The sequence below is a fragment of the Rhyacophila brunnea genome, unplaced genomic scaffold (assembly GCF_057557595.1).
Source record: "Rhyacophila brunnea isolate RB1 unplaced genomic scaffold, BYU_Rbru_1.0 scaffold_9, whole genome shotgun sequence".
Lineage (NCBI taxonomy): Eukaryota > Metazoa > Arthropoda > Insecta > Trichoptera > Rhyacophilidae > Rhyacophila > Rhyacophila brunnea.
Window position 1 is genome coordinate 43,397,818 of NW_028233361.1, and position 27,774 is coordinate 43,425,591.

The window sequence follows — 27,774 nt, forward strand, 5'->3', positions numbered from 1 at the left end:
AATTAAAAGAATTGATAACTAATAATTGTTATTAGGAAAGTCGGTGGGCCGCAATAAATGGCGTATAGGTTGTGTACTGCTGTTCTAGTGTATTGCGAATGGCCAGATTGCATCAATCAGCGCCTGAACGTGTGATCACAGTTGGAGGTCAACGAGAATCTAGGAAAATACAGTAAGAAGTTATCGTAAACATAACACTAATCAGTAAAGTGTGTGACATCAACCAGTGCGCAGTGCTGTCGTGATTAATTACTCGAGAAATGGCCGGCAACCGCGCAATATTAATTCTGCTGTTTTGTTTCGCAAGTGAAATTATTAACAATAGCCATGCACAGTACATGGCTCCCGAACCCACCGTCGAGGCTCTGTCTCCAAAAGGACTACGCGTCTCTATTCCAGGTGTGTATTGACTGTGAATTTTAAATGATTAAAATTATTATAATAATTATTGACCCGAACATTAGACTATGTAAATAAACTGTTTTAAATATTATTGGTGTCATTTAATGCTGAATTTGAAGTACGAAGAAAGTTCCCGCTGAGTTGATTATTTTTTAGCTTCGTGCAAACTTTCTTGGTCCTCTTTTAAAATATCGCTTGAGTAACCATTTTATCAGTACAATACAGTTTCAATACAGGCTTAATCTACATAAAATTATATAGAAAATATGTATAATAGGTAGATACAAATTTAATCAAATGTTGAAAAATACAGAGATAACAAACAAATTATTATAAAATATATTTTGACGTTTCTAAATTGGTTGTTTATGCAAAATTATCTACATAAAATGTATATCAGCCTCAGTTAACAGAATTGAAACTTAAAAACCAAATAATTACAAGATAAAAAGAACTTTGTACATACAACGTTTTTAAATTTTCTGTTGAATCATATTATAAACTTGACTTGACTAGCTTAAACGATCAAAAAAAAATTGTACTTGAGAGAAATAATACTGAAATGTCATTTTGACATTCATATTTATATCCATAGTAACGCACGTAGGTATATATTAATAATTTAGTTGCTAGGACCCCAGACCCCTAGCAACCAATAATGGTGTCGAAATAACTTTTCATACAAAACAGAATTAACTGAAAATGAATTCAATTCTACTTAAATATAGCTAAAAGTATTAAAAAAATGCATTGGCATCGTGTTCTGATATATTCTAAAAGTTTCAAATGTCTAGCTAGTCGGGAATTTAGTTATAAATCGATTGCAAGATTTGTACCGGACAAAGAACCACCAGACAAATAAGAATACGAGCTAAGAAAAACGTTGTAAAATAGGAGGAAAACAATGAAATTACTTCATAGCTACGCGGTTAATGGTTTATATACAATTAAATTAAATATGGAAAATAGTGTCTCCACCATGATAATGCACCGATGAAACATTGTACCTATGCATTATTATGAAGGCGACAACTTGATAAATACACAGGTTCGTTTGTTTTTTATAAATTTGAAATAGGCGCCTTTTTGTGTAGTCTCACTAATAATTTGTAATCAAACTGTACGATCAATAATTATTGAATTAAAAATATCACACGAACTCACACAGATGCTAACAGGCCACGGAGTGGTGCGAGCTTATCTAAAAAGATTTAAATTGACTGTTGTCCATGTGACGGCAACACATCTCAAACTGTGTGGCATGTCATCAACAGCTGACCTATACTAGAAAGGGAGCGATGGACTCCCAGGACTCGATGTAGACAGCATAATCATGAAATTGACCTCAACAAATAATCCAGTATATCGGCGATTTTCAAAATGTGTTTTCCGCTGTATTCCTCATAACATAACCGAACTGTTCCTTACTTTTTAATTACCAAAGTTCAATAGCATGCTAATTATATCGAATGGCCACCTTAATCGTTACGCGCTGGGCGCGTCTTTAGCGTCCAATATATTAACCTTGAAATTGCGTAGATTGCAATTTCTTTTGCTGCGCACGAAGTCTAATACATCATTTTATCTCACTCGGCATCGCTCTTACAAACATCACGTTTTCTGTCAAAACCACAGAATAGATTAATAAAAAGAATTCCGATAGGCTATACCCCAAAACACTACATTTTGAGGCAGGGTTTTGAATGTGTGAGTATTCTACGAAAATGAACCATACATTATAGACGTGCAATAGTGTGTGTTGCAACCATAGAGGTATTAAATAAAAAGAGGGGCAAGGAATCGGCTTTCTCATACAACTGAATGAAGCAGGCCAATATTTAATAATTATAGCCATTGTGCAATATATTTTTTGATTATTATATGTCGATACTCGACAGCTTTATTATTAAAGTAGTTGTATTAAAAATCGCCAATAATTCACTGTATAAATACCCTTAATTTGAACTAAAACACAATTTGAAAAACGTTAATGTAGTGTTTCACACTGCCTATAATCTTAGCGGTAGGTAGGGCCCTCCCACAAATATCCTAGCCTGAGGGCCTGTTTCAGGATGTGGGGACCATGGTGTAGGTACACCGAGTGCAATAGACAAAAGACCGATAAACGAGAAATTAGGCTGTGAAGAAGAAAAAGAGCCTATAGGACTAATTTACATTCTCTCCCTTGCCCCCCCCCCCCATATTAAATCCTGGATGCGCCACTGCGCCTCACCATACTATTTCACCATACTAGCCTGCTTCACCATACTTTCATATAACCTGCCGCCCCTAGGTTGCAACCTTCAAATACATCATGACCATACTTGATCGTCAGTCCATAAGCCAAGAGCAAAGACAAGCGTATTCTTGACACGTATTTAAATTTATCCCATATTCTTCCACACTCGAGTTCGTGTTCCTATTACTCCACACCCGTTAGGTATTTCAGTTCCCATTATTTCTGAGTTCCCTGGTCAAAACTATCGAACTTCACGCTTATGTGGTATGTGTATAACCATAGTGTTATAATATTAATCTAATTATTATAAACTTATATGTAAGTAATTAATTTGTTATGTCTTCACTAATCCATTCATAAAATCGCTAGTTAAATATTTCGTGTACCTAGGTACCTACTTATTATTACTTAAACATTACAGGTTTATGCCACAAGGCAAAAGACACCCACTTCAAAAAATTGGCAAACATTTCTCAAGAGTCACCAAAAATTTCAAGTGACTCCTTCGTCCAGATTAAGAAATCCACGTACCTACTTTTGAATTCTTGCTTTTCTTTCAATATCATCATCATCAGCCGGGGGTAAATCCACTCCTTGATGAAGGCCTCTCCAAGCTCTCTCCACTCTTCTCGCTCCTTAGTTCTGTGCTTCCATGTACATCCACCGAAATCTATGAGCTTGTCTACCCAGCGGGTTTTATGGCAACCCTGTGGGCGTTTAGTGCCCCTTGGGTACGACTGTATGACGGTATTTCCACTCGCCGAGCGACATGTCCAGCTCATTGCCATTTCACATGCTTAGTGATTTCAATCACATTGCGTATTCTTGTCTGCTTTCTTATACATTAGTTTCTTTTGTGATCTTTACGCGTTATGCCCAACATGCACCTTTCAATATAGTCACTTTCAATCCAACTGGCATAGAAGAATTAAACAATAACAATAATATGTCATTTCTGACTCCGTATTATAGTATTATTTGCACGTGAAAGAAAAAGGGAGAAATGCTCAAGAAATATACCGAATCATATTGTAAATATTGCGTAGGTTCAAGGAGAAACAGGTTGAGTCGAAACGACGTTGCTAAATATTATTATGTAGTAAATTTCACAAAGAAACATGGAAGTTCCTAATAGAAAGTTGTCCAAATTTCGATAATCGTTTGGTTATTCTGAAAAGTAATGACTCTAGTAGTTAGACTTATCTTTTATGACAGCGGCACACGGAATAACTGAATAATCATGTAAATCTTTATATATTAATGCTATTTAAAATACATAAATATTTTAAATTTTGCATAATATTTTTATAATGTTTTAGTAGGTAATCAGTTTTGCCAATTCTGTTGGTTTAAAAAATAAATTAACAGAAAAATTGAATTCATTAAATATTTGAATATTTACCCTACATTAGCCAGTGGCGAGGGGTGAAGATAGGCTGTAATGCCGGCGCTCCATTGGCACGAAAGTCAGACGACAATTTACAGTATTTGGACTTTTTTTCGCGTGGAGTACCCAAGATCTGCGGACTTTTTAATCCGCAGACCAGGCTCGTTGGATTTCAAACATGTTTGATATTTTACTCTCCGAGTTGCCAGACTTCGTCCGTCGATCACTATGCAAATTCGATTTCCGACCGAAAAAATCTGTAACTGTTTTAAACATTTTCATTGATTAAGTTGTTAATTTACACATTAGAAAATGAGACATTTATCAATTATTTTATATTTGTATTTATGAAATTCATAAAAGAAAACGTAAAATTTCCGTTGTTTTCACTGCTATATTATTTTATGCAAGTCTACATATAAATAACACAAACTTATAGGATTATCGGAAGACATTACGATAATCGCAACTTTTGACTTTTGACAGTTCGTTCTTTTTTATTCGTTCGTTGATCAGTAGCAGAGCATAGACAAATCGGACGATTTATTGTCCTCGAACTTTTGGCTCGCCAATGGAGCGCTGGAATGAAGATTCGACATAAACAGTGGACACTAAACTTTATCAGTCATACTTATTTGTTAATTTCTTTTATTTTGTTAACTGTCAAGTCATGGTGGGACTGCATTGTATTGTTGTTTTTATTTAATAAAACGCAATTTGTTTTGTAGTACTTATTCCACTTTTAATCAATAGATTAGGACCGGTTTCGTCCGGCTCAGAGGGACATTTTCAACTGAATACATTTTTTTTAAAACAATATTTATCCAACAAAATCCAAAGCGACAGAAATAATATAACAATAGGTACATAAATAATTATCCGTCCAATAATACCTTCCCAATAACAGATTAATTTAAAATTAATGAGGTTGTTCATTAATATTTCATACTACATCAGGAGCATTAAACAAATTATTTTAAATATTAACAAACCACAAAATATGAAACAATCAACACTTACAATGATATTAATATCAATAGTTATGTTGTATGTACTTTATATATTATACATTATTTATTATTTTATACCTTATTTAATTTTGACTCGTATTTTGGTTGTATTTGTTTTTGTATTCGATCTCACTTCAATTGATAATATTGTTTATTTTATTATTTTTTATAAATTTTTATTGTAAATTTTGACTAATCATAATTATTTGTTGATATTAATGTTATTGTAAGTGTTGATTGTTTCATATTTTGTGGTTTGTTAATATTTAAAATAATTTGTTTAATGCCCCTGATGTAGTATGAAATATTAATGTCCAACCTCATTAATTTTAAATTAATCTGTTATTGGGAAGGTATTATTGGACGGATAATTATTTATGTACCTATTGTTATATTATTTCTGTCGCTTTGGATTTTGTTGGATAAATATTGTTTTTAAAAAAATGTATTCAGTTGAAAATGTCCCTCTGAGGCGGACGAAACCGGTCCTAATCTATTGATTAAAATTGGAATAAGTAATACAAAAAATTCGTTTTATTAAATAAAAACAACAATACTTATTTTTTTTCGTTGAATTAAGAATACATATTACAGAATATAGTGTTGGTTAGTTTTTCTTTAATTCATTAAGCACCAAACCATGACACATACAAAATGTTCTTCTATCAAAAATGATGTGTGATTTAATGGCATAATTTTATATATTTTATAGATAAATGAATATTTTTACTATTATCGACTATGGCTTGGATTAGACAGGGTTTAATAAAATTTAATTTGAAAAACTAACAAACACTTTTTACACATTATAGTGTTAGTTCAATAAAAACAAAAATACGATTGACTGATAAAGTCCAGTATGCACCATTTATGTCGGATCTTAACAGCATACTTCCACCCTTCGCCACTAATGTTAGCCATGCATTTTTTCTGAATTCTGAGAAGTCATCCATTTACAAGTTAAATTATATTATAATAATGACATACTTCAGTTATATTTTTGAACCATTCTAATTGTTTCCATAATTATTACATTATAAATAAAGCCGGTTATGTCATATATTATATTACAGATATTTTCAATTGAATGTGTTGAATAATTATTGAGGAAACAAGTACTTACAATAAATAACAATAATTAGTCATAAAATTCTTTGTTATTTCTAATATTATCATTTCTTTAAATACATAAAGTAATAGCCAAGGCTCGAAACGGAACGGAACGCATCGGAGCGCCGTTCCGGCTCGTGAAATTTGTGAAATTATCGCTCCATCTCGTGGAAAAAAATTGTTGACCATCTGAGCTAGATAGGCCATAGAATAGAAAATCTGACACACTTATTTTTATAAAATACACATACGATTTGATGACTATGTAAATATCTTCAGGAAATTTATCGAGCGCTCCGGTTCGTAAACTTTTCCATTTAGAGCGCTGGTAATAGCACGCTCGCATATAGAAACTCAACTTACACAATGAAGTTGGATCGAGTCCACAATAGTGCAGGATCCCATAGACTTTTCGTATACATAATATGCGGAACGCATTCTGACAATTGGAATAGGTTTTAGAGGTCACAACGATATAAAATGTCGATGTTGCCAGGCTATATTAGTTGTCAATTTTTTTTATTCAGGTTTTAATTTTTTTTCTTATAACCCACCAAAAATTGTTCTGTTTTCTTCAATAAAACAAAGACCGAATCAGAGATTGATTGAAAATGCAAAAATTGTACCATGCCATCGGCATGGTCGTAGAACGGTTCGTCCCATTTGAAAAAATAAAAATAGCAGGTAGTGCAATGTGTTCAAAATTATCGATTCTTAGGATCCTCCTTGGCTTAAATTATTGTATTTAGTAATATTTTTGTATAGAATCATGCAGATTGGTTTCTTTACCATATATATGCATATGACATTAGTTTTATATATTATAACATGAAATCACATACACATTTTTATTTTTTATAAAATCGATGTTTTTTTAAAATAGATATAAAAAATATTAAAACTATGAATTAGTCCAAAATCTCTTAGGTGATGCTTAAAAAACTTAATAAACTAAATTTTAATAATAAATGTGACCATAAAATATATGTAATAATAAGGTGCGGTCCGATTCAACAAATTCACATTTTATTACATTTTTTACAATTGTAAGTTTATCTTTGACTTGAAATAAAAAATATTTTTCTTTTTAATGTTTTCAGATACATATTTATTCATTAATACAGTTGAAATTGAAAATTATCAAAAAAATATCTCAAATTGCAAGCTTCGTATTTTTCCGCTAGGTGCCTCTTTAAAAAAGGCTCAGTGAAGACTTCGCCTTTACGTAAATCTGTTAGAAACAAGCATACACAAATGCGCTGTTATAAAATTACTAAAACGGCCACGATTGACATGTTGACCATATCTATCGTATACCAAACGACCATCTCACATTTTTCCATTCAATATATTCAGGTATGTTTACCTTTTTATTATAAATAACCTGCTATTTATTGGGATGTTCAGAATCTTTAGTGTGGTATTTTCGAGATCATTGAACTAAGAGTCACCTTTCAAATAAATTTATTTCATTTTATTATTGACCAATAAATAATATAGTATGATTGTGATTACAAATAAATATTTTTATTCAATAATTAATGCACAAGGTTTATTGAATATTATACGTGGTTAAATATAACTTACGAAATGGTTAGCTGTCAAACCGAGCTGTGATACTGCGTTTCATTTTTGACATTAATAATCAGTATACTCTGGAAACTCTGGAAGTGACGCTTGAACAACGGGTACCAATAATTAATAATCCGAATTTACTTTGAAAGTCAGTCGTCGATTCGCGCAAGTTATAGACAATTACATAAAGTACCTAACCAAGTTAAATAACAATTCAATAATCCCGTCGCAATGCAGCGTCGAGAGCTGATCTCCAAAAACTAAATAAAATACAGAGCTGATGACCAATATATAAAGAAGTTGAGAATCAGTAGACTTTTAGTAGCTTTTCCCTCCACACCCGTTATGTAGGCGTATACCGTGGCGTAATGTACGCTAGGCGCTCTTAAAATTTGTGCCGAAAGTGTCTTAGGAACAAAGACCTTGGTCTCGATCAGAAAAGACCTTCTCACTCGCCGTAAAATGCCGCAAACTTTTTAAAGGCTGAGAATTTTTCGCTCGTAGATTCCAAGTCGCAATGGCCAACCGGTCCAACTGATAGGTGGACCGACTTGAGAAGCTCTTCCCTTTCAACTCACATAATATGGTGACACTCCCAGAATAATATGATGTGATCGGCATCCTGCAACTCGCCACATAAGTATGTCGGAGATTCTATTAGGCCAAGCTGACAGAGTTTGGACTTGGAGGCAAAATAATTGTGTACGGTTAAGAACTGAGCAGTCCAATGATCTGGGGGTCAATCTGGTTATCTCCATGCGCCACTTTATATCAGGAAAAAAGAAATGCGTTTGCCCTTGGAAGAGGTGGTCCATCGCCCCTGTCATGCACGCAGCGCGGTGTCATACACCAGAACTGCTATGCTGTAACTTGGGACATTGTCGCGGAATCAGTAGACTACTCTAAATCTTATTTTTCTTCTTTTTTGTCTACAATCTAAAATTCACATTTATTTCTTGCCACGGGGCGTTTTTGAGAATTTTCAACACACCAGCCGTACGAAACTAAACAAAAATGTTTTACTTTACAGATGAAGAAGGTATCCAACTCTTCGCTTTCCATGGTCAACTGAACAAGCCTATGAACGGGCGCGAAGGCGGATTTTGGAGTAGGGACATCACAAAGGCAAAAGACGGAAGATGGACATTCGAGGATTCGAATGCCAGGTTGAAACTAGGAGACAAGATTTATTATTGGATCTACGTTGATTACTTCGATGGAGAACGGAAACTTGGGTATACCAGGGATGATAGAGAATTTACTGTTACGTGTAAGTTAGATTGCAATAAATTAATCAAATATGCTATTATTTTATACTCATGCACCTTAAAAAATCATTAAAATTTAGCAACATCGTTATCATCAAACAAACAAATAGTTTCAGTACTGTCGAGTGCAGGCATGGCCAACCCGCGGCCCAAATGAAGACGTTTTGCGGCCCAAGGCCCAATTTAAGTTTTCAGCTTGCATGCATTACAAAAAAAATGTCCTAAATTTACCACATTTATATTATATTTTGTGAAATTAGAACTTTCTTGTTGGGCTGCGTACCTGTTTTTATGTTTATGCCGGCTCCACACACTCCGTACTTAATAGTGACTATAAAGATTTTTTTCAAATATTCTAATGCAGTCATAAAATTAATAAAATAATTCGATACCAGATTCGCTGTAATCTCGCTGTAATGTAATATTAGGTACATGTTCAAACACGCACGTTAACATGATTTTACTCCCTACTTCAATTATAGTTTGTCGATTTATGGCTACGGTCGTATGTTGTAGCTTAACCACTGGGGAATGCCAATAGAAATGGCGTATTTCAAAAAAACACTACCTTATTCTTAGGTCAATAATTATTATAAAGCAATCATTATTCGTAGGATGTTTATCACATTTTAATGGTCAAAGACATAGCTTATAATCAGTATCTTTAGAATTATCTTCAAACGTGTTCATCTTGCCCATTATTTTAATAATAAAATGCCTAATTCTTGTCAAATCTGGGATCACAGAGATTATCAATATAATTTTTTATCGTAAATATTTCACTATAATAATGTCGACATAAATTATACTGATGGTTTTATAAATGCGTTTAAAAATTAATAAATGTAAAAAATCTTAACACCACTGCACATTTATGTACTGAAATATGACTATATTCTAAAACATTAGAGCGAGAGGTTTAAAAGAATACTATTTTATGTGATAAAAATATTTTATGCAGTCATCAAATGCTTAAAATAAATATAACGGATAATAAGGCTTCAAAATTATATAAATAGGATAGGTCCAGGATCATGTTTTGAAAATAGAAAAAAAGCTCCATTTTGACTCACGCTGGAATCATCGCCTCCAAATTTACAAAATAGAGTTAATAGAACTGCAATCAAGCTTATAGTTAAAGTGCATGTTCGAAAGGAATAAGCTTGAGTTTTATCAGAATAAATTTCAAAAATTAAAACGACTGTCAGTGTACATTACAGCAGCATTTGGGACTACATGTCACTGCGAATCGTTCTTTTCAAAGTTAAATGTAGTACAAACGTAATGTGCTAGTAGTTTGCTCGATGAAAATACGACCAATCAACTGCAATGCGTGTCGGCTAAATTATCAGTCAACATGAAAAAAATATCAAACAATATACAAAAATAAGTGTCAGATTAATAATTATAAGGTAATAAAATAGTTTGAATAAGTCCTTTTTTTTATATGTGTGGCCCACCTAAGCTCAGTAATATTTTTTGGCCCATCAAACGATTTAGATTGGGCACCCCTGGTCTAGTGTCTTCATCATATTATCATTTAAAATCATTTTATTAATATATATCATTTTAAATGTAATTTCAGCATTTATTGGGGGCCCTCAGCCACCACAAGTAACAACAACGACCGTCTTCACACCAATAGTGTATCCAGGTGATCGAACTTATCCTGTATTCGAGGCTCCCAGTAGACACGGTGTACCTTCAACAACAGCTACCACAACACCCTTGCCTTGCACAAAATCAAGCACAAAACTGCTAAACTCCGGACCAGTTTGCAAAGGACAAATTATTTTTGAAGAAAATTTTGCTAATCCTACCAACAAGTTTACACCAGAAGTCGCAATCGCTGATCAACCAGTAAGCAATAAATATTCTTTGGATCATATTACTCTGGGTGGATTTGGCAACCTTTCAAACTTTCTACTAATGAAGAGCAAATTGGAGGTTTTCCTCCAAATAAGGAAACAATGTTTCTAACAACACATTATTAATTAACTACTTATTTTATTCAACGAATTATCACAAGATTTAAAGAATGTACCTACCATTCTTATTATTGAACAAACATAATTCTGAAAACACTCATGAGAAAATATAGCCATTAGAAAAATCTTTTTGAAAAAAGTGACGTCGGTTAGTAATTAAAGTAATAAATACTTTAATTTAGAATATAACAACCGATCGCCTATAATAACTCAATTTGGAGAGCGCTTATGAGCAGGTATTAAAAAGGTCGATGGTTAAAATGTGTCGCAATTAAGCATGGCAGTCGTACAATAGTGGTAATGCACAGGGCGCGATACCCAAGAGACGCAGGTTCGACCTGCCGGGTGTCTTACATTTTTCAAAAAAGATTTTTTCTATTGGTTATATTTGTGTTTTCAGAATTATGTATGTTCGACACATTATTAAATTTAATACTGGAAGACACGATCTTCCTAATACACATTTGAGAAGTTCTAAAGTATTTCTTTTTCATCAAGGACTTTACAGCTTAATTCAAGTCAGTGGCGAAGGGTGGAGATAGATCCGATATAAGTATTACACACTAAACTTTGACAGTCAAACTTATTTCTTTTCATTGAACTAAGAATATAACTGTGTAGATAGTGTTTGTTAGTTTTTAAAATTTAATTAAACCCTACCTTAAACAATCCATAACAAATGATATTAAAAAAATGTTCATTTATCTATAAAATATCAAAAATTGTGCCATTAAACATAAAAGTTTTGAATATTTTATTTATTATTATATAAGAATATTTTTTATTGATTATGGTTTGATATAGGTAGACCATAATGAATTTTAAAAAAAAACTAACTAACAACATGTGTATATAATATGTATTCCTAATTCAACGAAAAAAAATAAGTATGACTGAAAAGTGTGCAATATTTTTGTCGGATCGCCAATAGCATAACTAAACTAGTATGGTCTGGCTTAGGCAGGGTTTAATTGAATTTTAAAACCAACCAACACCATCTGCAAATTGTATTCTTAGTTTAATAAAAACTAATAAGTATGACTGATAAAGTATAATATCTTTGTAATTACCTTCACTTCATATTTCAGTTCAAGGTTAATACCGATTTGTTTTCGAATAAATGAAATATATTATACCAAATTTATTTTAGGACTATCCATTCGTCGTTTATATGAAGACGGAGGAAAACCTTTTCTACAAGGATGGTTCTGTCGTCATTAAGCCGCAGCTCTTGGAGCAGCGTTTTGAATCTGTACGCGGGGCCCTTGACATAACAGAGGAGTATGTACTTATTTCAGTAATTTATAAACTATGAAAAATATATACCTTATTCAAGCCTCGACCTAGTCGAATTGCCACTTGGTACCTAACATAATACTCCGTTTACACGTACAAGGATTTACTGTTGACAGTAAGTATCTATTATCGCGGCCATAACTAGGCAATGTATGGGTAAAAATGTATTATCCTGCAGTTGCAAGCTTGCATGCATTAATCAAAAAAAATTAGAAGCTCATGAAATTGTCATGCAACAGTAGGGATAGGATATCTTTATCCCACTGACTTTCTCTTAGGTATGCTTACATACTGTAGTCTGCAATTTAGAAGAGATTTTTATTTAGCTACTTATTTTTTTCGACTTGCTCGAGGTATAAAATGAGAACTATGCCTTGCTGGGCAGTGTTGACCTGTGTGTCCCTGATAACTATCTTAGAAATAAAGAGCATCAGTTGTTTATTCTCCAAAGGTGCAGAAACAACCTGCCATTGGTAATGCCAATTGGGAGGGTGATAACTATGTTCAACCAAATTCCACTTGCGTGAGGGTGAGTTTAGGTGGACGGTATTTTATAAATTCTTAAAATAGGGTGTCCTTAGCAAACTCGGTGTACTTCTTTGAACTACTATAGATGTATAATTGTATTTTCACTGCGTTTGTATGTTTATAATAATATTAAATTCTCTTTTTTATATTTTTATTTGTACCATTTTTATTACTTTTCTTTTTCTTTCTTCTTTATAATAATGTTTCATGTCATGTTGTGAACATCTTAAACGTATAATTTGTAATGTCCACAATATATATTAAAAAAAAATGAATTGAATTTGATAAGAATAATATAAAGATAAGCTCAGATTGCGGGGTTATAACATCACAACACAAATGAAGCGCCTAGTTTCAAAAGCCCCTAAAACGGTTTTTGAAAATTTTTGAGTTATATATTATGCATTTAGATGGATATTTCTGTTACCTATATGATGGCCAAAGATTGAACTTTAATAAACGTCAAAAACCGTCAATACGTATGATCAAAAATTAGGGTAAATTACAAAACCTGCTAAAATGGTTGGGTGTGCTTTTCAAATACCCCTAAATGGAAAGCCAAAATACTCCTTAGAATGTAACGAATAAAAAAATAAATACATAAAGTTCACAGATTTAATAGATATGATTTTCTCTCATTTTAACCACCTAACTACCTAAAATCGTTTTAGGGGCTTTTGAAACTAGGCGCTTCAAACGGCGTTTTTCTTGATCGGGCTAGACGTTCGAAATGGGAATCAGCTAGCCTGTTCCTGAAATTCGAGTATCAAGAGACCACTTGGAAGTACTTTTAAGAATGAAGTTATATGACGTACCTTATTACTGCTTTTAGATGCACAGGACCCATCGACAGTGACCTATGCCGCACGACTTCGATGGGGGCGTTAATTCTACCTCCAATTATCAGCGCAAAGATTACTACCAAAAACTCATTCAGTTTTACTTATGGGAGAATTGAAATTGTAGCCAAACTTCCTGTAGGGGATTGGATTTACCCAGGTAAATGAAATAGGTTCATGTTATTTGATATCTAAACGCGTTTATAAATAACTCACAAGCAATAATTTTCTTTCGATATGGTAAATAAGCGGATCATTATATACTTCTTCGCTAGTTGGAATATTTAAATGCTAATTGGCGATTAACATTCAATAGCAAATTCTCAACATTTCAATCATTTGTGTAAATGTGTAATTTTACTCTAGATTCGGGAGCATATAGATGTGAAAATATATGTGAGTTTGTATTTTTTTAAACTCCATCTTCGTTCTTTATCAATTGGTTGAAAATGTTGACATCCGTTTTGAATCGATATGCCAAAAGCATCCCACAAACAATTTTTTAGTGATTTTGAAAACAAAGTTATTTTTGTTAATTCTACATTAATTAAGTAATTTATGTTGACAGCTAATATAAATAAGTTATAATCGACCGATCTGAAGATGGGTTTATAGCTCGAATCAGCTGTCAACGTAAATAATTAAGTACTTAATTTTAATTAAGTCACTTACTACTTTAGTAAAATTAACAAAAATAACTTTGGTTCAAAACCATTATAATGGAGTCCTACCACTTAAAAACTACTTATTAGTAGGTATTTAGAGTTATCGACGGATTATATGTCTAATATTATAATTATATAAGTATTGATAGGGAAAAAAATCAATTAGGTACTACATAACATGATTTTGAGACTTACCAACTTTTAGTAGTAACGATAGCATAAAATGGGATAAAATTAGACCAACGCTATTTTGAAAACACTTTTAACCTAATTAATATTTTCAATGTGATTTTTTTGTTCATTAGTCACATTGGATGACTATATAAATGTTGTGTACTTAATAATAAATTAATATCATGATTCTTGCTTGTCTAAAACTACTACTTTTTTGTAATATTTGGAAAGTTTCTATATTTCGGTATCGATAATACGATTCCGATATGATACCTGTGTCGATATTTTCATTCGATACAATACCGTCATCGCCTACTCTATTTTGTTGATTGATCATTAATATGAAAACACCCGTGTTCACATAATAATCGTCTACTGAATAAAAAATAATAGAGTCTGAATATCATATTCAAGTTTTTTAAAGACATTTTTCAAATGAAAAGTTTTCGACAAAGTATTGAACAGATAATAAAGGTCGTTGTTTATTTTTTTATTCACTTAATCGTAATAATTACAGAACAGAAAAATTCTATAAGAATTAAGATAGGGTATACTTCTCCAATAGACTACATTTTGAAGTAGTGTTTTGATTGTGTGAGTGTCCTCCGAAAATGAAACACATAATATATTATAGACGTGCAATAGTGTGTGTTTCAACCTCCAAATACACCAAGAGCAGAGTTGTCATACCGAAGGACAGGCTTAGAATAATATATTCTTAACACGTGTTTAAGTTTATTTCTATTTCAGTTCAAATTAATTCTGAGGTCCCTGGTAATAATATTAATTATGTACGTCGTGTTTTGATTAATTTTAGTACAATATTGTCTCTTTTGTGAAAATGAAGACGTAATTACGCAGTCAGAGCGTGTTCAACATAAAAATATTTATTTATTTCAGAAATACAATTGGAGCCAAAATTCAATAAATATGGGGTGAGAAACTATGCATCAGGAATAATGAGAGTAGCATTCTCTAGAGGAAATCTGAAATATGCCAAAGACCTCGACGCTGGAGTAATCATGGACAATGATAAAGACGTCAGAGGGGTCAACATGAAATTTAAAACCGGAATAAATAACTGGAACAAGGACTTCCATAATTACACCATGATTTGGAAACCATGTAATGAATTATATTTTGGTTTTCTTCTTCATACAATATCAGATTATGCTGGGGTCTTTCCCTGTGAAATTGTAATCCGATCCCTACGTAATAATATACTGAACGAAGAAAATGTTTGTTTAACAGGGATAGACTATAAAAAAAACAATTGAAATTGAAATCGCATAAAAAATGTTTGTAGAAAATAGCACAAAACGTCACTGTTCTAGCAGAAGACACTAATTCGAAAAAATGACATATTGAGTAAGTTATAACAAAATGTTCCTTATTTCAAACTTTACCGTCTGGAAACCTTCTTAATAAATAAACAGTCTTTATTTTAAAGTCATCCTTTTTACGATTACTTAATAAACTCACATGATAGACCATTTCAAACATTTTAACAACTTCAAAGTCAAATTACTCAAAACTAGTATTCTCCAGTTAGTGTGTTCTGCCAGAACAGAGACAAAAAGTTTATTACCGATTGCAGAATGGAGGTCACGCCATATAAAATATAGTCTTATTTTCTCATGCGTCCGTCAAGTATCATATTATTATTAAACATTAAAAAATATAAACATAATATCTGTATTAAATATATTTAATGAATTTAATTATTTTCTTAAAAAATCAGGAACCAGAACGAGGTGGAGCGATAGTGTCAAAGATTTGGCCTGACTACTTTATACTATTACCTATAACCAGTAGCGAAGGGTGTAGGTAGGCTGTTAAGATCTGCCATAAATAGTACACATTAAACTTTTTCAGTCATACGTATTTGTTTTTATTGAATTAAGACTACAATTTACAGATGGTGTTGGTTAGTTTTTAAAAATCAATTAAAACATGCCTAAACTAAACCATAATAGTTTTTTGTATATTTTGGGCGATACAACAAAACTATGCACACTTTTTCATTCGTACCTACTTATTTGTTTTCGTTTGATTGAGAATACAATATATTATTACACATATTGTTGGTTCATATTTTTTAATTCATTGAACCCTGCCAAAACCAAACTATACCTAATAGATAAAAAATATTATTCTGTCCATAAAATATCGAAAGTTATGTATGATTTACTTGCATAATTTTAGATATTTTATAGATAAACGAGTATTTTTTTATTATTATCTATTATGGATTCGTTTCACAGGGTTTAATTGAATTTTAAAAGCCAACCAAAACCATCTGTAAATTGTAGTCTTATTTCAATGACAATAAATACGTATGACTGACAAACTTTAGTGTGCACTATTTATGGCGGATCTTAACAGCCTACCTCCACCCTTCGCCACTGCCTATAACTTATAACCATTATGAAATTGAACAATATATAATTTATAAAAACACTTTCTGAGAGAGTATACTATAACCAATAGAAAAAATCTTTTTTGAAAAAAGTAAGCCACCCGGCCGGAAATCGAGCCCAGCATCTCCACGGGTAAACGCCCCAATCGGCGCATTTTATCCATTATGCTACGGTATGACATACTAATAGCGACAAATTTAAACTATTGGTCACTGTAATACCTACTCATTAGTGTTCTTCGAAATCACGCTACTTTGGCAATCGGTTTTTGTTTATTAAATCAAAGTAGGTAACTATTTTACTATTACTTAGATTACTAACCGACGTCGTGGAATTTCTCCAATATTTTTTAGAAGTAACTACTTGCACTTGCTAATAATTTATAATTAACTATTTTTTTTATTCAAACGAATAATTCACAAGATTTAAGATTCAAAAAAGATTTTTTCTATTGGTTATAGTATACTCTCTCAGAAAGTGTTTTTCTAAATTATATAATGTTCAATAATCAGAATGATATATTCTTAAATCTTGTGAATTATTCGTTTGAATAAAAAAAAAATAGTTAATTATACATTATGAAATTGTTTGCAGACGAAATAACTGTAGCCGTGGATGGTGAAGAATTTGGAAGTATTACTCCTAGCCGTAGAGGCCTTAATCGCGGCACGCGGATCTCGGCTAATGAAGCCGAACAACATTGGTGGAGAGGCACGATATTGGCTCCATTTGATGAACCTGTAAGATCCTAATATCAACTTATTGCAACTCGTGTTTTATTTTTAGTCAAATGGTGTTTTTTCTCAATACACGTACTGCAAAGAAGTCTAGGAACATTCTTTGCCCAAAATTTATCATTCGACCACAATTTTATTCGTTTCGGCCACAATTATTTGGCTGGAAATTCTACGCCGTATAGGATATTGCACCAACAAAAAAAAGATTAAATGTGGACTTGCTGTCGAACAAGATCTTCTTGTCAACGTGTTAAAACTGTGAACTAATAAGCCCTCCTATTTTTAACCGCACTTAGACTGCAACGACTTCCGGATACCGACGAGTTGTCAACGTGTTAAAACTGTGAGCTAACAAGCCCCTCCTATTTAGTTAATCGTAGTGCGACTCCAGAGACTTCCGGTTATTGCCTAGATCTTCTTGTCGGACAGTAGATTTTGCTTTCTCGAGAATCTTGTATAATATTTATTGAAAAATGCGAATCTTGAAAAATTATTTTTGAGAAAGCTAATGATTTCTGGAGAAATCTCGAGATTATTATATGAATTAAAACATTCATTAACGGCCCACATTAATGGTTTTATAAATGCGTTTAAAAATTAATAAATGTAAACAATCTTAACACCACTGCACAGTTATGTACCAAAATATGACTATATTCTAAAACATTAGAGCAAGAGGTTTAAAAGAATACTATTTAATGTAACAAAAATACTTTATGCAGTCATCAAATGCTTAAAATAAATATGAGGGATAATAAGGCTTCAAAATTATATAAATAGATTATCTACAACGTTTAAGGAGTGTCCAGAATCATGGTTTAAAATACAATAAAAACTCAATTTTGACCTACGACGAGCATGTCCCCCCTTAATAAAATAATGTTCATAATTGAATGTTTCACAACCATGGTGAACCAAGTCCATTCTGGTTGTTTTTGAGTAAGCTCATTTCATTTGAGTAGGTATTTCTTATTATGTAATGGTACGACTTCTCATATAACTTAAATGTACTCAAAATAATACATCAGAATTTCAATTATACCCTTATACAATTATAAATACTCAAATATTATGTTTGAACCTAGCATACTCAAAAATTACCAGAATGGACTTATGGACACTCAATTATGACTTTATTAAATATTTTTTTTAAATATCTGCAACAACGAAGTCTCCTTTGATTATGCATTAATAAGAGTTTCATATTTTGCAGTTCTACGTTGCGATTGGCGTGGCAGTAGGAGGCAGCGAATTCAAAGACAAGCCTGGGAAGCCATGGACCAATGACTCCCCAAGAGCAAAACTCGATTTCTGGAAAGCTAAAAGTGACTGGTATCCAACTTGGAACAGTGAATCGACCCTCCAAGTGAAATCAGTCAAAGTGTATGCACTATAATTTGTCGAAAACATCCACATTTTTTTAAAAATCAATTGTAATAAAAATATTCCTTTCGTGACCTTTTCGTTGTTTGCTCTTCAAGTGGAGCATAATAATATAACTACCAAACAAATTTCCCGTTATCCCCATGCCTAGGGATTGCAATATCGAATGAAAATGTCAATACCGGTTTTTAGGTATTTCTTATTGAATACCGGTATTAATACCGGTATTTCTTAAACATTAAAAAACAGAAGTAGGTGCTTATCAATAAATATTGCTATTAAAATCCTTTTAAAATATTATTTTATAGAAAAAACCTACATACCTACATTTATTATGTTGATATTTAAAAATATGTTTTGATCATAATTGTAAAACTAGTGATTTTTTACAAATAATTTGAATATATTGATAATTTTAACTAAAGCCCTCAAAAGTTCTCCATGTGCAAATAAGTCTGGCATCAGGAAAAGCTTCTTAAATTCAACGCTTGTACAGTCATCAATAATTGAGCCCTTGCCCGGAATAACGTTGTATCCAACAATATTCTTGTTTTGAGAAAAATGGAAAAAATTAAACCAGCTATGTTTTGTTACATTTTATATTTTAAATACAATAAACATACAATTATTAAGAGTTTTAAATGTTAAGTGGTGAAGAAAGGCAATTAAATTTGGAGTTATTACAAAAAAATATAGTAAATTAGTGGAAAAATGTTGTATATGAAAATTTCACATACAACATTATTCCGCAAAATGTATTTTATTCATTCTGCTTCACTCAATAGTGTCTTAAAAAAGGCAGCATGCTCATCTAACATGAATTCACACATGTCATTGAGGTCTTTGAGCTTAGAATTATCTTCGTCTGCTTTCTGAACATAGCGTCCGACATTCGACTCTCAATACATGAGACGAGATGATGACTTTATCCATTGTGATTCAGTAACCTGAATGATAATTGAATAGTTGTCTTGATATTAAAATCGAGAACACATCCCGGATAAAAAAAATTTTTGGCACAAACGCGACCTTGCAAAATAGAACTAGGAACGATTAAAAAAAATTGAAACGGTATTAGATTAAGTCACAATATATAGAGCATTACAATGCCAGCATTATTATCAAACAACATTTCCAATAACAATATGGATAAATCAATTGAATACAATCGATTAACGTTCGACATATATTAATAATATATCGAACGTAATAATTTTATTCATGAGATCAACAGAACTGTCAAATGGTATACAACATTATTCCACAAAACTGTTTTGACGGGTAAATTGCAGGCTTAATAATATTTTTTCTGGATAAATACTCTTTTCCTACATCCTTCAGCTTCCTAGCTTTGATATTTGTCCAGTTTAAAACATTAGATGTTCGTTTTCTGCCTTTATTCAAGTGAATTATACCATGCTCCGTGATATCGACGGACGGCGACGCCATTTTGACAATCGCATATACAACGTTCTTCCACAAACCAATAACTTTAAAATGCTGCCACAAGCCTAAATATTTTTTCTTTGCCATACTACTTACCTTAAACGATGCATAAAAACATACCCAACATTATTCCATCAATAACTCAACATTGACAATTTTGTTGGATACAACATTATTCCGGGCAACGGCTCAATTATAGAATAATTGAACATTTTTGTCACGGATGTTTTCTATTTCGAAATAATATTTTGATAATTCATCGCGACAATTACTTATATAAATATATTTGATGAAATTTGTTTTATTATTTTTTCGCCCTTGTTGGATTCACTCAGTATATTTGCAGCACATAACTTATAATTCATTTTCAAAAACGTAAACGAGTGTGCTTTCTTAATACCGAAATTTCCGGTATTTTGGATTTTAAAAACTGGTATTCGGTATTGATAAATATTAGAATACCGGTTTTGAAATATCGGTAATGCAAACCCTACCCATGCCTACATAAGGATTTTTTTAATTCGTAGTAGGTACCTATTGCGTTTTTATTGGGATCAAATTTAACTATTCATCGAACCAGAGTTACACCATAAAGATTATTAAGATTAAAAAAAATATTGGGGATTTGACTATTACGAATAGAAATAAAATTAATAATCCTAGTTTTAAAAACACCTATTAAGATATACCTAACTATTGAGTTTCATGTAATTAACGTTAATTATATCTATGTATTATACCTAATTTTATTTAATTGATTTCACGCGATGTTTATACTTATTCGATGCTGACGTGTAGGTATATGTACCTAATGATTTCTTTACTTCACAAGACCATGTTTTTCAAATATTTACATAAGATTCTGTGATAATCAAAATATATAGACAAATAATGAATATATGTATTAAGAAAAAATAAACTTATTCCAAACAAAAATAGCTGGCATCATTATTTTTTTTAATAATATTTACTTAGTGTTAACACAGCTGGGTCAGATGAGCCCAATAATGAAACTTGTCGTGAAGAGATATTTATTTTAAAAGATGGTTACCTAACCTAACCTAACCTAAACTAACCCAAACTAACAAATAATCCATTTTATCGGCTATTTTCAAAATGCATTTTCCGCTGTATTCCGTACAACCGAACAGTATCAATATTATTTACATTTATTTTAAAAAATATCGACTTTTATAAAAATATAAATGTGTAGGTATAACTTGAAATCCTTTTTATTTATAACAAATCGAGCTTCAATATTGGGACCATACCTAAAATAAAATAAATATAAAATATATTAAAACTACGAATTAGCTAAAAATCTCTTAGGATCAGCATATAAAACTTTATAAACTATATTTTAATTATAAAATGATCATAAAATATATGTAATAATAAAATGGAGTCCTGTGACAAATTCACATTTTATAACATTTTTTTTACAATATTGTAAGTTAATCTTTGACTTAAAAAAAATATTTTTCTTTTAAATGTTTTCAGATACATATTTATTAATTAATACCGTAAGTTGAAATTATTGTAAATTATAAAAAAATGTCTCAAATTCCAAGCTTTTTATTTTTCCGTTAGGTGCCTCTGGTATGTAAAGACATCGCCTTAAATCGAGAATTCGTCTCTAGTATTGTGAGATATTAGCTAAATAATCGCATCGTAATTAAGTATTTTGAGCCACTTGGGAATATAAATGATATAACTGCTACAGCACAATATACATTATAATAGTTTAAGTAATTAGGTATAAGGACAGCGGTGGCGGACCTTTTAATACTTCGGTGCCAAAAACCTAAAAAAAATATAATAATAGCTAACATATTTTATCGGTGAAGTATTGTGATTTAAAATTGGAACAAGATGTTTTGTCCTGACGCATTTCCCTGGATTCCGAATTCGGAAACCTATTTTCATCAGAGAGTTGGAGCGGACCATTTTTTGAGTTGCTCCAGCTCCGCTCCAGGACCTAATACTTGCTGCAGCTCCACTCCAGGGTCTGCTCCGCTCCGGGTAATTTAAAGTTAAATAGTATTATATGGCACCCAACACGAGCAAGTCAGCAGCTACGTCTATCTCGGACAGCAGGTGCCCATAGACGAAAGCATGCACGATGAAATTGCTCGCAGAACAAAGCTGGGATGCTTTCGGACGACTAAATACTATCTTCAAGAACGACCTACCATTATGTTTTAAGCGTAGGGTGTCTAACCAATGTGTGCTGCTGTGCTCACGTATGGCTACGAGAGATGTCCAAAGGCTAAGTGTCGCTCAGCGAGGCATGGAGAGGTGTATGTTGAGCATCACGCGAAAGGACCGTAAGAGAAACGAATGGGTTAGGAAGCAGACAGAAGTACTCGATGTAATAGACGTTGCCAAACAGCTTAAATGGAGATGGGTGGGGCACATTGCTAGTCGAAAGGACGGCCGCTGGATAAATGCCGTCATTTAATGGTACCCAAGGGGCACGAAACGGCCACAGGGTCGCCCTAAAAGCCGCTGAATTGTATGAAAGCGTACGACATAGGACCGAGAGAGTTGAAGGAACTAGTGAGGTTATTTATCACTCGTCAGTGTTGCCGTATTTCAATTAATTCCAGTGTTGCAAAAGTGTCAAATATAATGTTTTCGTTGGATTTTTTGACGAAAATTTAATAATAAAAAAACACCCGGAGCAGTGGAGCACTACAAATGCGATGCTCCGGTTCCGCTCCTGCTCCGGGTAAAACCCCATTGCTCCACTGCTCTATGCTCATGCTCCGAGCTCCGCTTCAACGCTCTGATTATTATCATCTTTCCTACAGAATATTATACCATTTGTTTTTGAGCTACAAGCGTCCAGTCTAATTGCGGCAGTTAATGCAACAGTTGGCGCGATACCAGTGGTTATACGGGCTTAAACCCCGTTGAGCTTCGTATTTTTTTTCAAATATGATTTTTTATAGTGGGTATATCTGATATTACCGATATATTCGGCATTGAAAGTGGATTGTTTAAATTAATAAAACGCATTTTTTGTAGTACTTATTCCACTTTTAATCAATAAATTAGGACCAGTTTCGTCCGCCTCAGAGGGACATTTTTAACTTTCAAAAAAATTGCCTTTTTGCGTAAACAACAATACAATGCAGTTCCACCATGAATTGACAGTTAACAAAATAAAAGAAATTAAAAGTGGAAACAAAATGTATTAATTAACATAAAAAGCTTAAGAGGACTGTAATTTTTTGTAGGGTTACGCGATGCCTGGTTTACCTCCGTGACCCTTCATCGTCATTAGTGACCAGACACATGCTATGAAATATTAATATTCTTATGTGATTAATTTATATATATGAGTATATTAGGAGATACTTACTTTTTTTAATAATTATTTTACGAATACCGGTACTGGTATTTTCATTCGGAATTGCAATCCCATGGCACGGCACGTTCCTACATTATAGATGACAATATACAAGTTCTTAATAATGAATATGAATATAAATATTTTATTGTATATCCTTCGATGGGATTTCCCATTGCCGACTCAAGTAGAAAGCTGATACATTCACAACGACTGGTCCTACCTTTTCCGCCCCTCCCGTTGTTGTCTATGGATGACCCGTCATTGCCTGTCATTGTTCTATAGAGTGCTCATACTGACGCGTCTGTCGTGTTCACACAGGGATTGGTTTGATTTGGATAGATGAGTTACATGATAAATAATACACAAGCATTAACACATCTTCTACAAATATAATGCATAGATTAATGCTACATATTTTTTGGAAATCGATATTACCACCGGTTTTGTGTGAAGGACTAGTCTGACTTTGACAGCTGATAAATAACAGGATTATATATTATTTATAAATAACACTGATAGTTAATATATTTGATTTGAGAATTTTTTATAATTCAATTTGAAACGAAAAAGGGCGAATCAATATGTCAAGCAATCTGGGATCTGATTTTGACAGCTGAAAATTGGACCACTCGTTGCTTATGCAAAAAGATATGCTCAGGCTTTATTAATCTAAAGATGGCGTTGGATTTCCCCGTTTTTATATACCTACGTATACTACCTGCGACACTGTCTTAATGATAATATGTGGCCCACGAATCATTAGCATTAGAAAATTGATAAATTTGTACTATTAATAAAAGTGTTGGGCACATCAATTGTTGGCCATCACTCATATTAGACGGTGGGCTGTCCAGTGTCACCTTCGGACAGTCAGATTGTACCAATCATCGAAGGCACCATAAACATAAATATACATAACAGTGAAGTCTGTAATATTACAGTGACGTGATCATAGATTACACATAAAATGGCTGGCAGCCGTGCGATATTTCTTCTGTTTTGTTTCGCAAGTAGAATTGAGTCGCTTAGAATCATAACTCACATATTCCAAAAATCAAGTTTTGAGATAATCGCTAAAAACCAACAGAGCACTATTTTTTTGTAATTAGAAGAACAGTATTGAACTCCCTAGAATATTAATGAGTGAGAAAGTCGAATAACTTTTTTTTTTTTAAATATATATACCTAATACTCTTAACGTTGCAGACATACAGCATACTATGAGAAATAGAACTCCCCGATTGGTTAGGAAGGCGTTGGTGACAAAACTCTATTCTTTGAAATATACGACATATTACACCAACAATGAACTTTGTCAAAGATTTTCTCATGGTTTAAATTGACTTTTAATACTCAACTATTTTTCGGTATATAGATTAATTCATTTAAAATCACTTGGCATAGTTAACTAAAAAACGACAAAATTGCAATATGTGAGTTACGATTCTAAGCGACTCAATTAGCAATGGACTCGGGGGCTACGAGCCCCCAGAGCCCTTAATTGAGCCTCTGGCTCCAAAAAGACTCCGCGTCTCTATTCCAGGTAAGTATTTATTTACAGTGGATTTAAAATGATTGATAATAATTATATTGACGTGAATACATGAAAGGTAAAATTTAATCTGCTAGATGTGAGAATCATGTCAAATATAAGCCACATTCATACTACCATATATACACCACTCTCGATCCTCTGCTTATCTCAGGGCAACATGAAGGTTGCCACCAGTCAGCTACTTCGCTTGGTCGCTCCAACGCAGTGACGAACCGTGGGGGTAGGCAGATTCAGCATCGCTTGGGAGCGGTGGTTACTCGAAGAGCAGTAAATCGAGGAGAATCATTAGATATATCTAGAAATAGCTATTTTAACTTAGTAATAATGGACATATCTTTCAATTAAAAAAAAAAACAGCTCACTGCTTCGAAACAAAATGTAGATATTAATTAACATAAGTACAAGGTTTAACAGGACCGTATTTTTTGTCGGGTTCGCGATGTCTAATTTACTTCCGTTATCCTTAGAGGTTATGTCATTGATGACCAGAAATGACACGTGCAGATTTTCGAATTATAGGTAGATACATATTTACCTAATTTAATAGGGTGTTCATCCAAAATTTTCGAATGCGATTTTACGCCAGATAATACGCCCGTATAATTGCGTTCATCCAAATTTAGTACATAAGCATCTCGCCGAACCCGAACACCTAATGCCCCTCTACCATAAGTTTAGCGAAACCGATTGCTAAATTCGGCAGAGTCCATTTTTGACAGATCGCAACTGACAGCCCGCGTTTGTTGATAATTGTCATAGGTTCTTGTTTTCTTCCGTATTTCATTATGATTCAGTGTATTATTTTGATTATTGTCTAATGGTACTATCTATTTTACAATTGATTCTATAATTGGTGCTTATTTTATTCAATCATGAATGCTTTATTTATAGGTAGTAAACTTTGCTTTCGTAGATAAAGCTAATCTACAATGCCGCAAATTTCGTAAAAGAGGCGACGCTTTCAAATTTAAGAGTCTCGTTAGTAAATACACATCAGACGCAGATTCATGAAATCAAATAAATACAAGTAATATAATATTTTGAACAACTCAATTCACATGATTATGCTGGAATCGATTTATGCATAATAATTATATGGTAGGTAGGTATACTATCACGATAACCATTTACTTTCATTTGTTTATATTGTAATGATTATTTATTCAATAACGTTGATTCGGCATTCGGATTATCCGGCCATAATGTAGTATTAATCGAAAAATAAAAGAAATAATATGAAAGTAAATGTAATAGCGAGTTCAAAATATATGGACCACTAGGGATATCTAGCGGCAAAATGTGAGAAATTGTCATTTATTTGACAGTTAAGTGCCCATAGACATCAAAAACTGACCATAGAGAAAAAATATTTTTCTGTTTTAATATAAGGAATACTTGTTTCAAATAGGCGCGCATGTACAAACACCGTTATTTGCATAGAGCATAATGGAACACGGCGGCGCCCGTATATACAAATCCGAAGCTAAGTGGGTGAACACTCGACAAGTTTTATTACGGCAATAAACGGTTTCGGCGTAAGGTGAGACCGTCATAAACCATTCGGTTCGGCTTATTTCCATGGAAACCCTATAAAATTCATCCAAATATTTTTGCCAGTCAATCGTGAGTTTTGAAAGTTTTCAGGTGTATTTTTAAACGTATCTGAAACCGTGGACTGACAATATTGTCCATTGAAGCAGAGATGAAATTTAAATAATTAGATTTAGTGGTATATATTTTGTTAGTAATGTATACTGTATACAACATTTCTTAGATATGTATTTTAGTCATGAAAGGATGATTAAAAAAAATGGGACGGCATTTTGCCGCTGCCTAGGGGCTGCATTTCGACAAGGGGTGTCACTGCTCCGACGCCCTTCCTCTTCTTTGCCTTCTCTGGAGGCTACCCAAAACCACTGGTCTCTCTGGGTTATTCGGTTCACACCGAATCATATGTCCAAAGAACTATAAATATAAAGTTAGTGGTAAATATTTTTAGTTAGTTAATTTAGTAAAGAAGATGGTTAACTCTGTTGTGTTTAAATATGGTAGGCATAAGCCGAAAGCAATATGATGACATATAACATATGATAACGTTTCATAGGTAAGCTAATAATAACATGTCATGCGCAAATCATATAGCCGGACAACACCCTCTCTCTAGCTACCTTTTCTAGATTCTAGTCTATGGTATTATTATTTTTCTGAGGGCTTACACTTTTTGGTACATTGATACAAAAGTGACGAATTGAAATGAAGTGACCAAAGCTCTTGTGAGTGCGATAGACAACGTTATCATTAACGAATTGACCTTCAAACACCTCACTAAACACCAGTGGCGAAGGGTGGAGGTAGGTTGTTAAGATCCGCCATAAATAGTGCACAATAATCTTT

At 32.8% G+C, this 27,774-nt stretch overlaps 1 protein-coding gene across 2 annotated transcripts; it reads left to right on the forward strand.

Moving 5' to 3' along the window:
- The first annotated feature begins 203 nt into the window (after positions 1–203).
- Positions 204–21,394, forward strand: LOC147063683 (beta-1,3-glucan-binding protein-like). Of its 2 annotated transcripts, XR_015072128.1 has the most exons (9): positions 204–399; positions 8,754–8,993; positions 10,577–10,851; positions 12,130–12,260; positions 13,636–13,802; positions 15,382–15,606; positions 17,496–17,641; positions 18,852–19,531; positions 20,667–21,394. XR_015072128.1 is itself a non-coding variant. In XM_085959840.1 (8 exons), the coding sequence occupies exons 1-8, from the start codon at positions 261–263 to the stop codon at positions 19,032–19,034; spliced, it is 1,506 nt and encodes a 501-aa protein (XP_085815966.1). In that variant the 5' UTR covers positions 204–260; the 3' UTR covers positions 19,035–19,705. The 2 variants fall into 2 exon arrangements, 1 of the variants encoding a protein (XP_085815966.1); XM_085959840.1 differs by lacking the exon at positions 20,667–21,394 and having other exon boundaries at positions 18,852–19,705.
- The last annotated feature ends 6,380 nt before the right edge of the window (positions 21,395–27,774 follow it).

What these genes read in the sequence shown, in the direction of transcription:
- LOC147063683 (XM_085959840.1), top strand. Translation starts at nt 261, where the DNA reads ATGGCCGGCAACCGCGCAATATTAATTCTGCTGTTTTGTTTCGCAAGT. An exon ending in TAGAGAATTTACTGTTACGT is followed by an intron (nt 8,994 to 10,576) that starts GTAAGTTAGATT and finishes ATGTAATTTCAG; the next exon opens with CATTTATTGGGGGCCCTCAG. An exon ending in GCCCTTGACATAACAGAGGA is followed by an intron (nt 12,261 to 13,635) that starts GTATGTACTTAT and finishes TACTGCTTTTAG; the next exon opens with ATGCACAGGACCCATCGACA.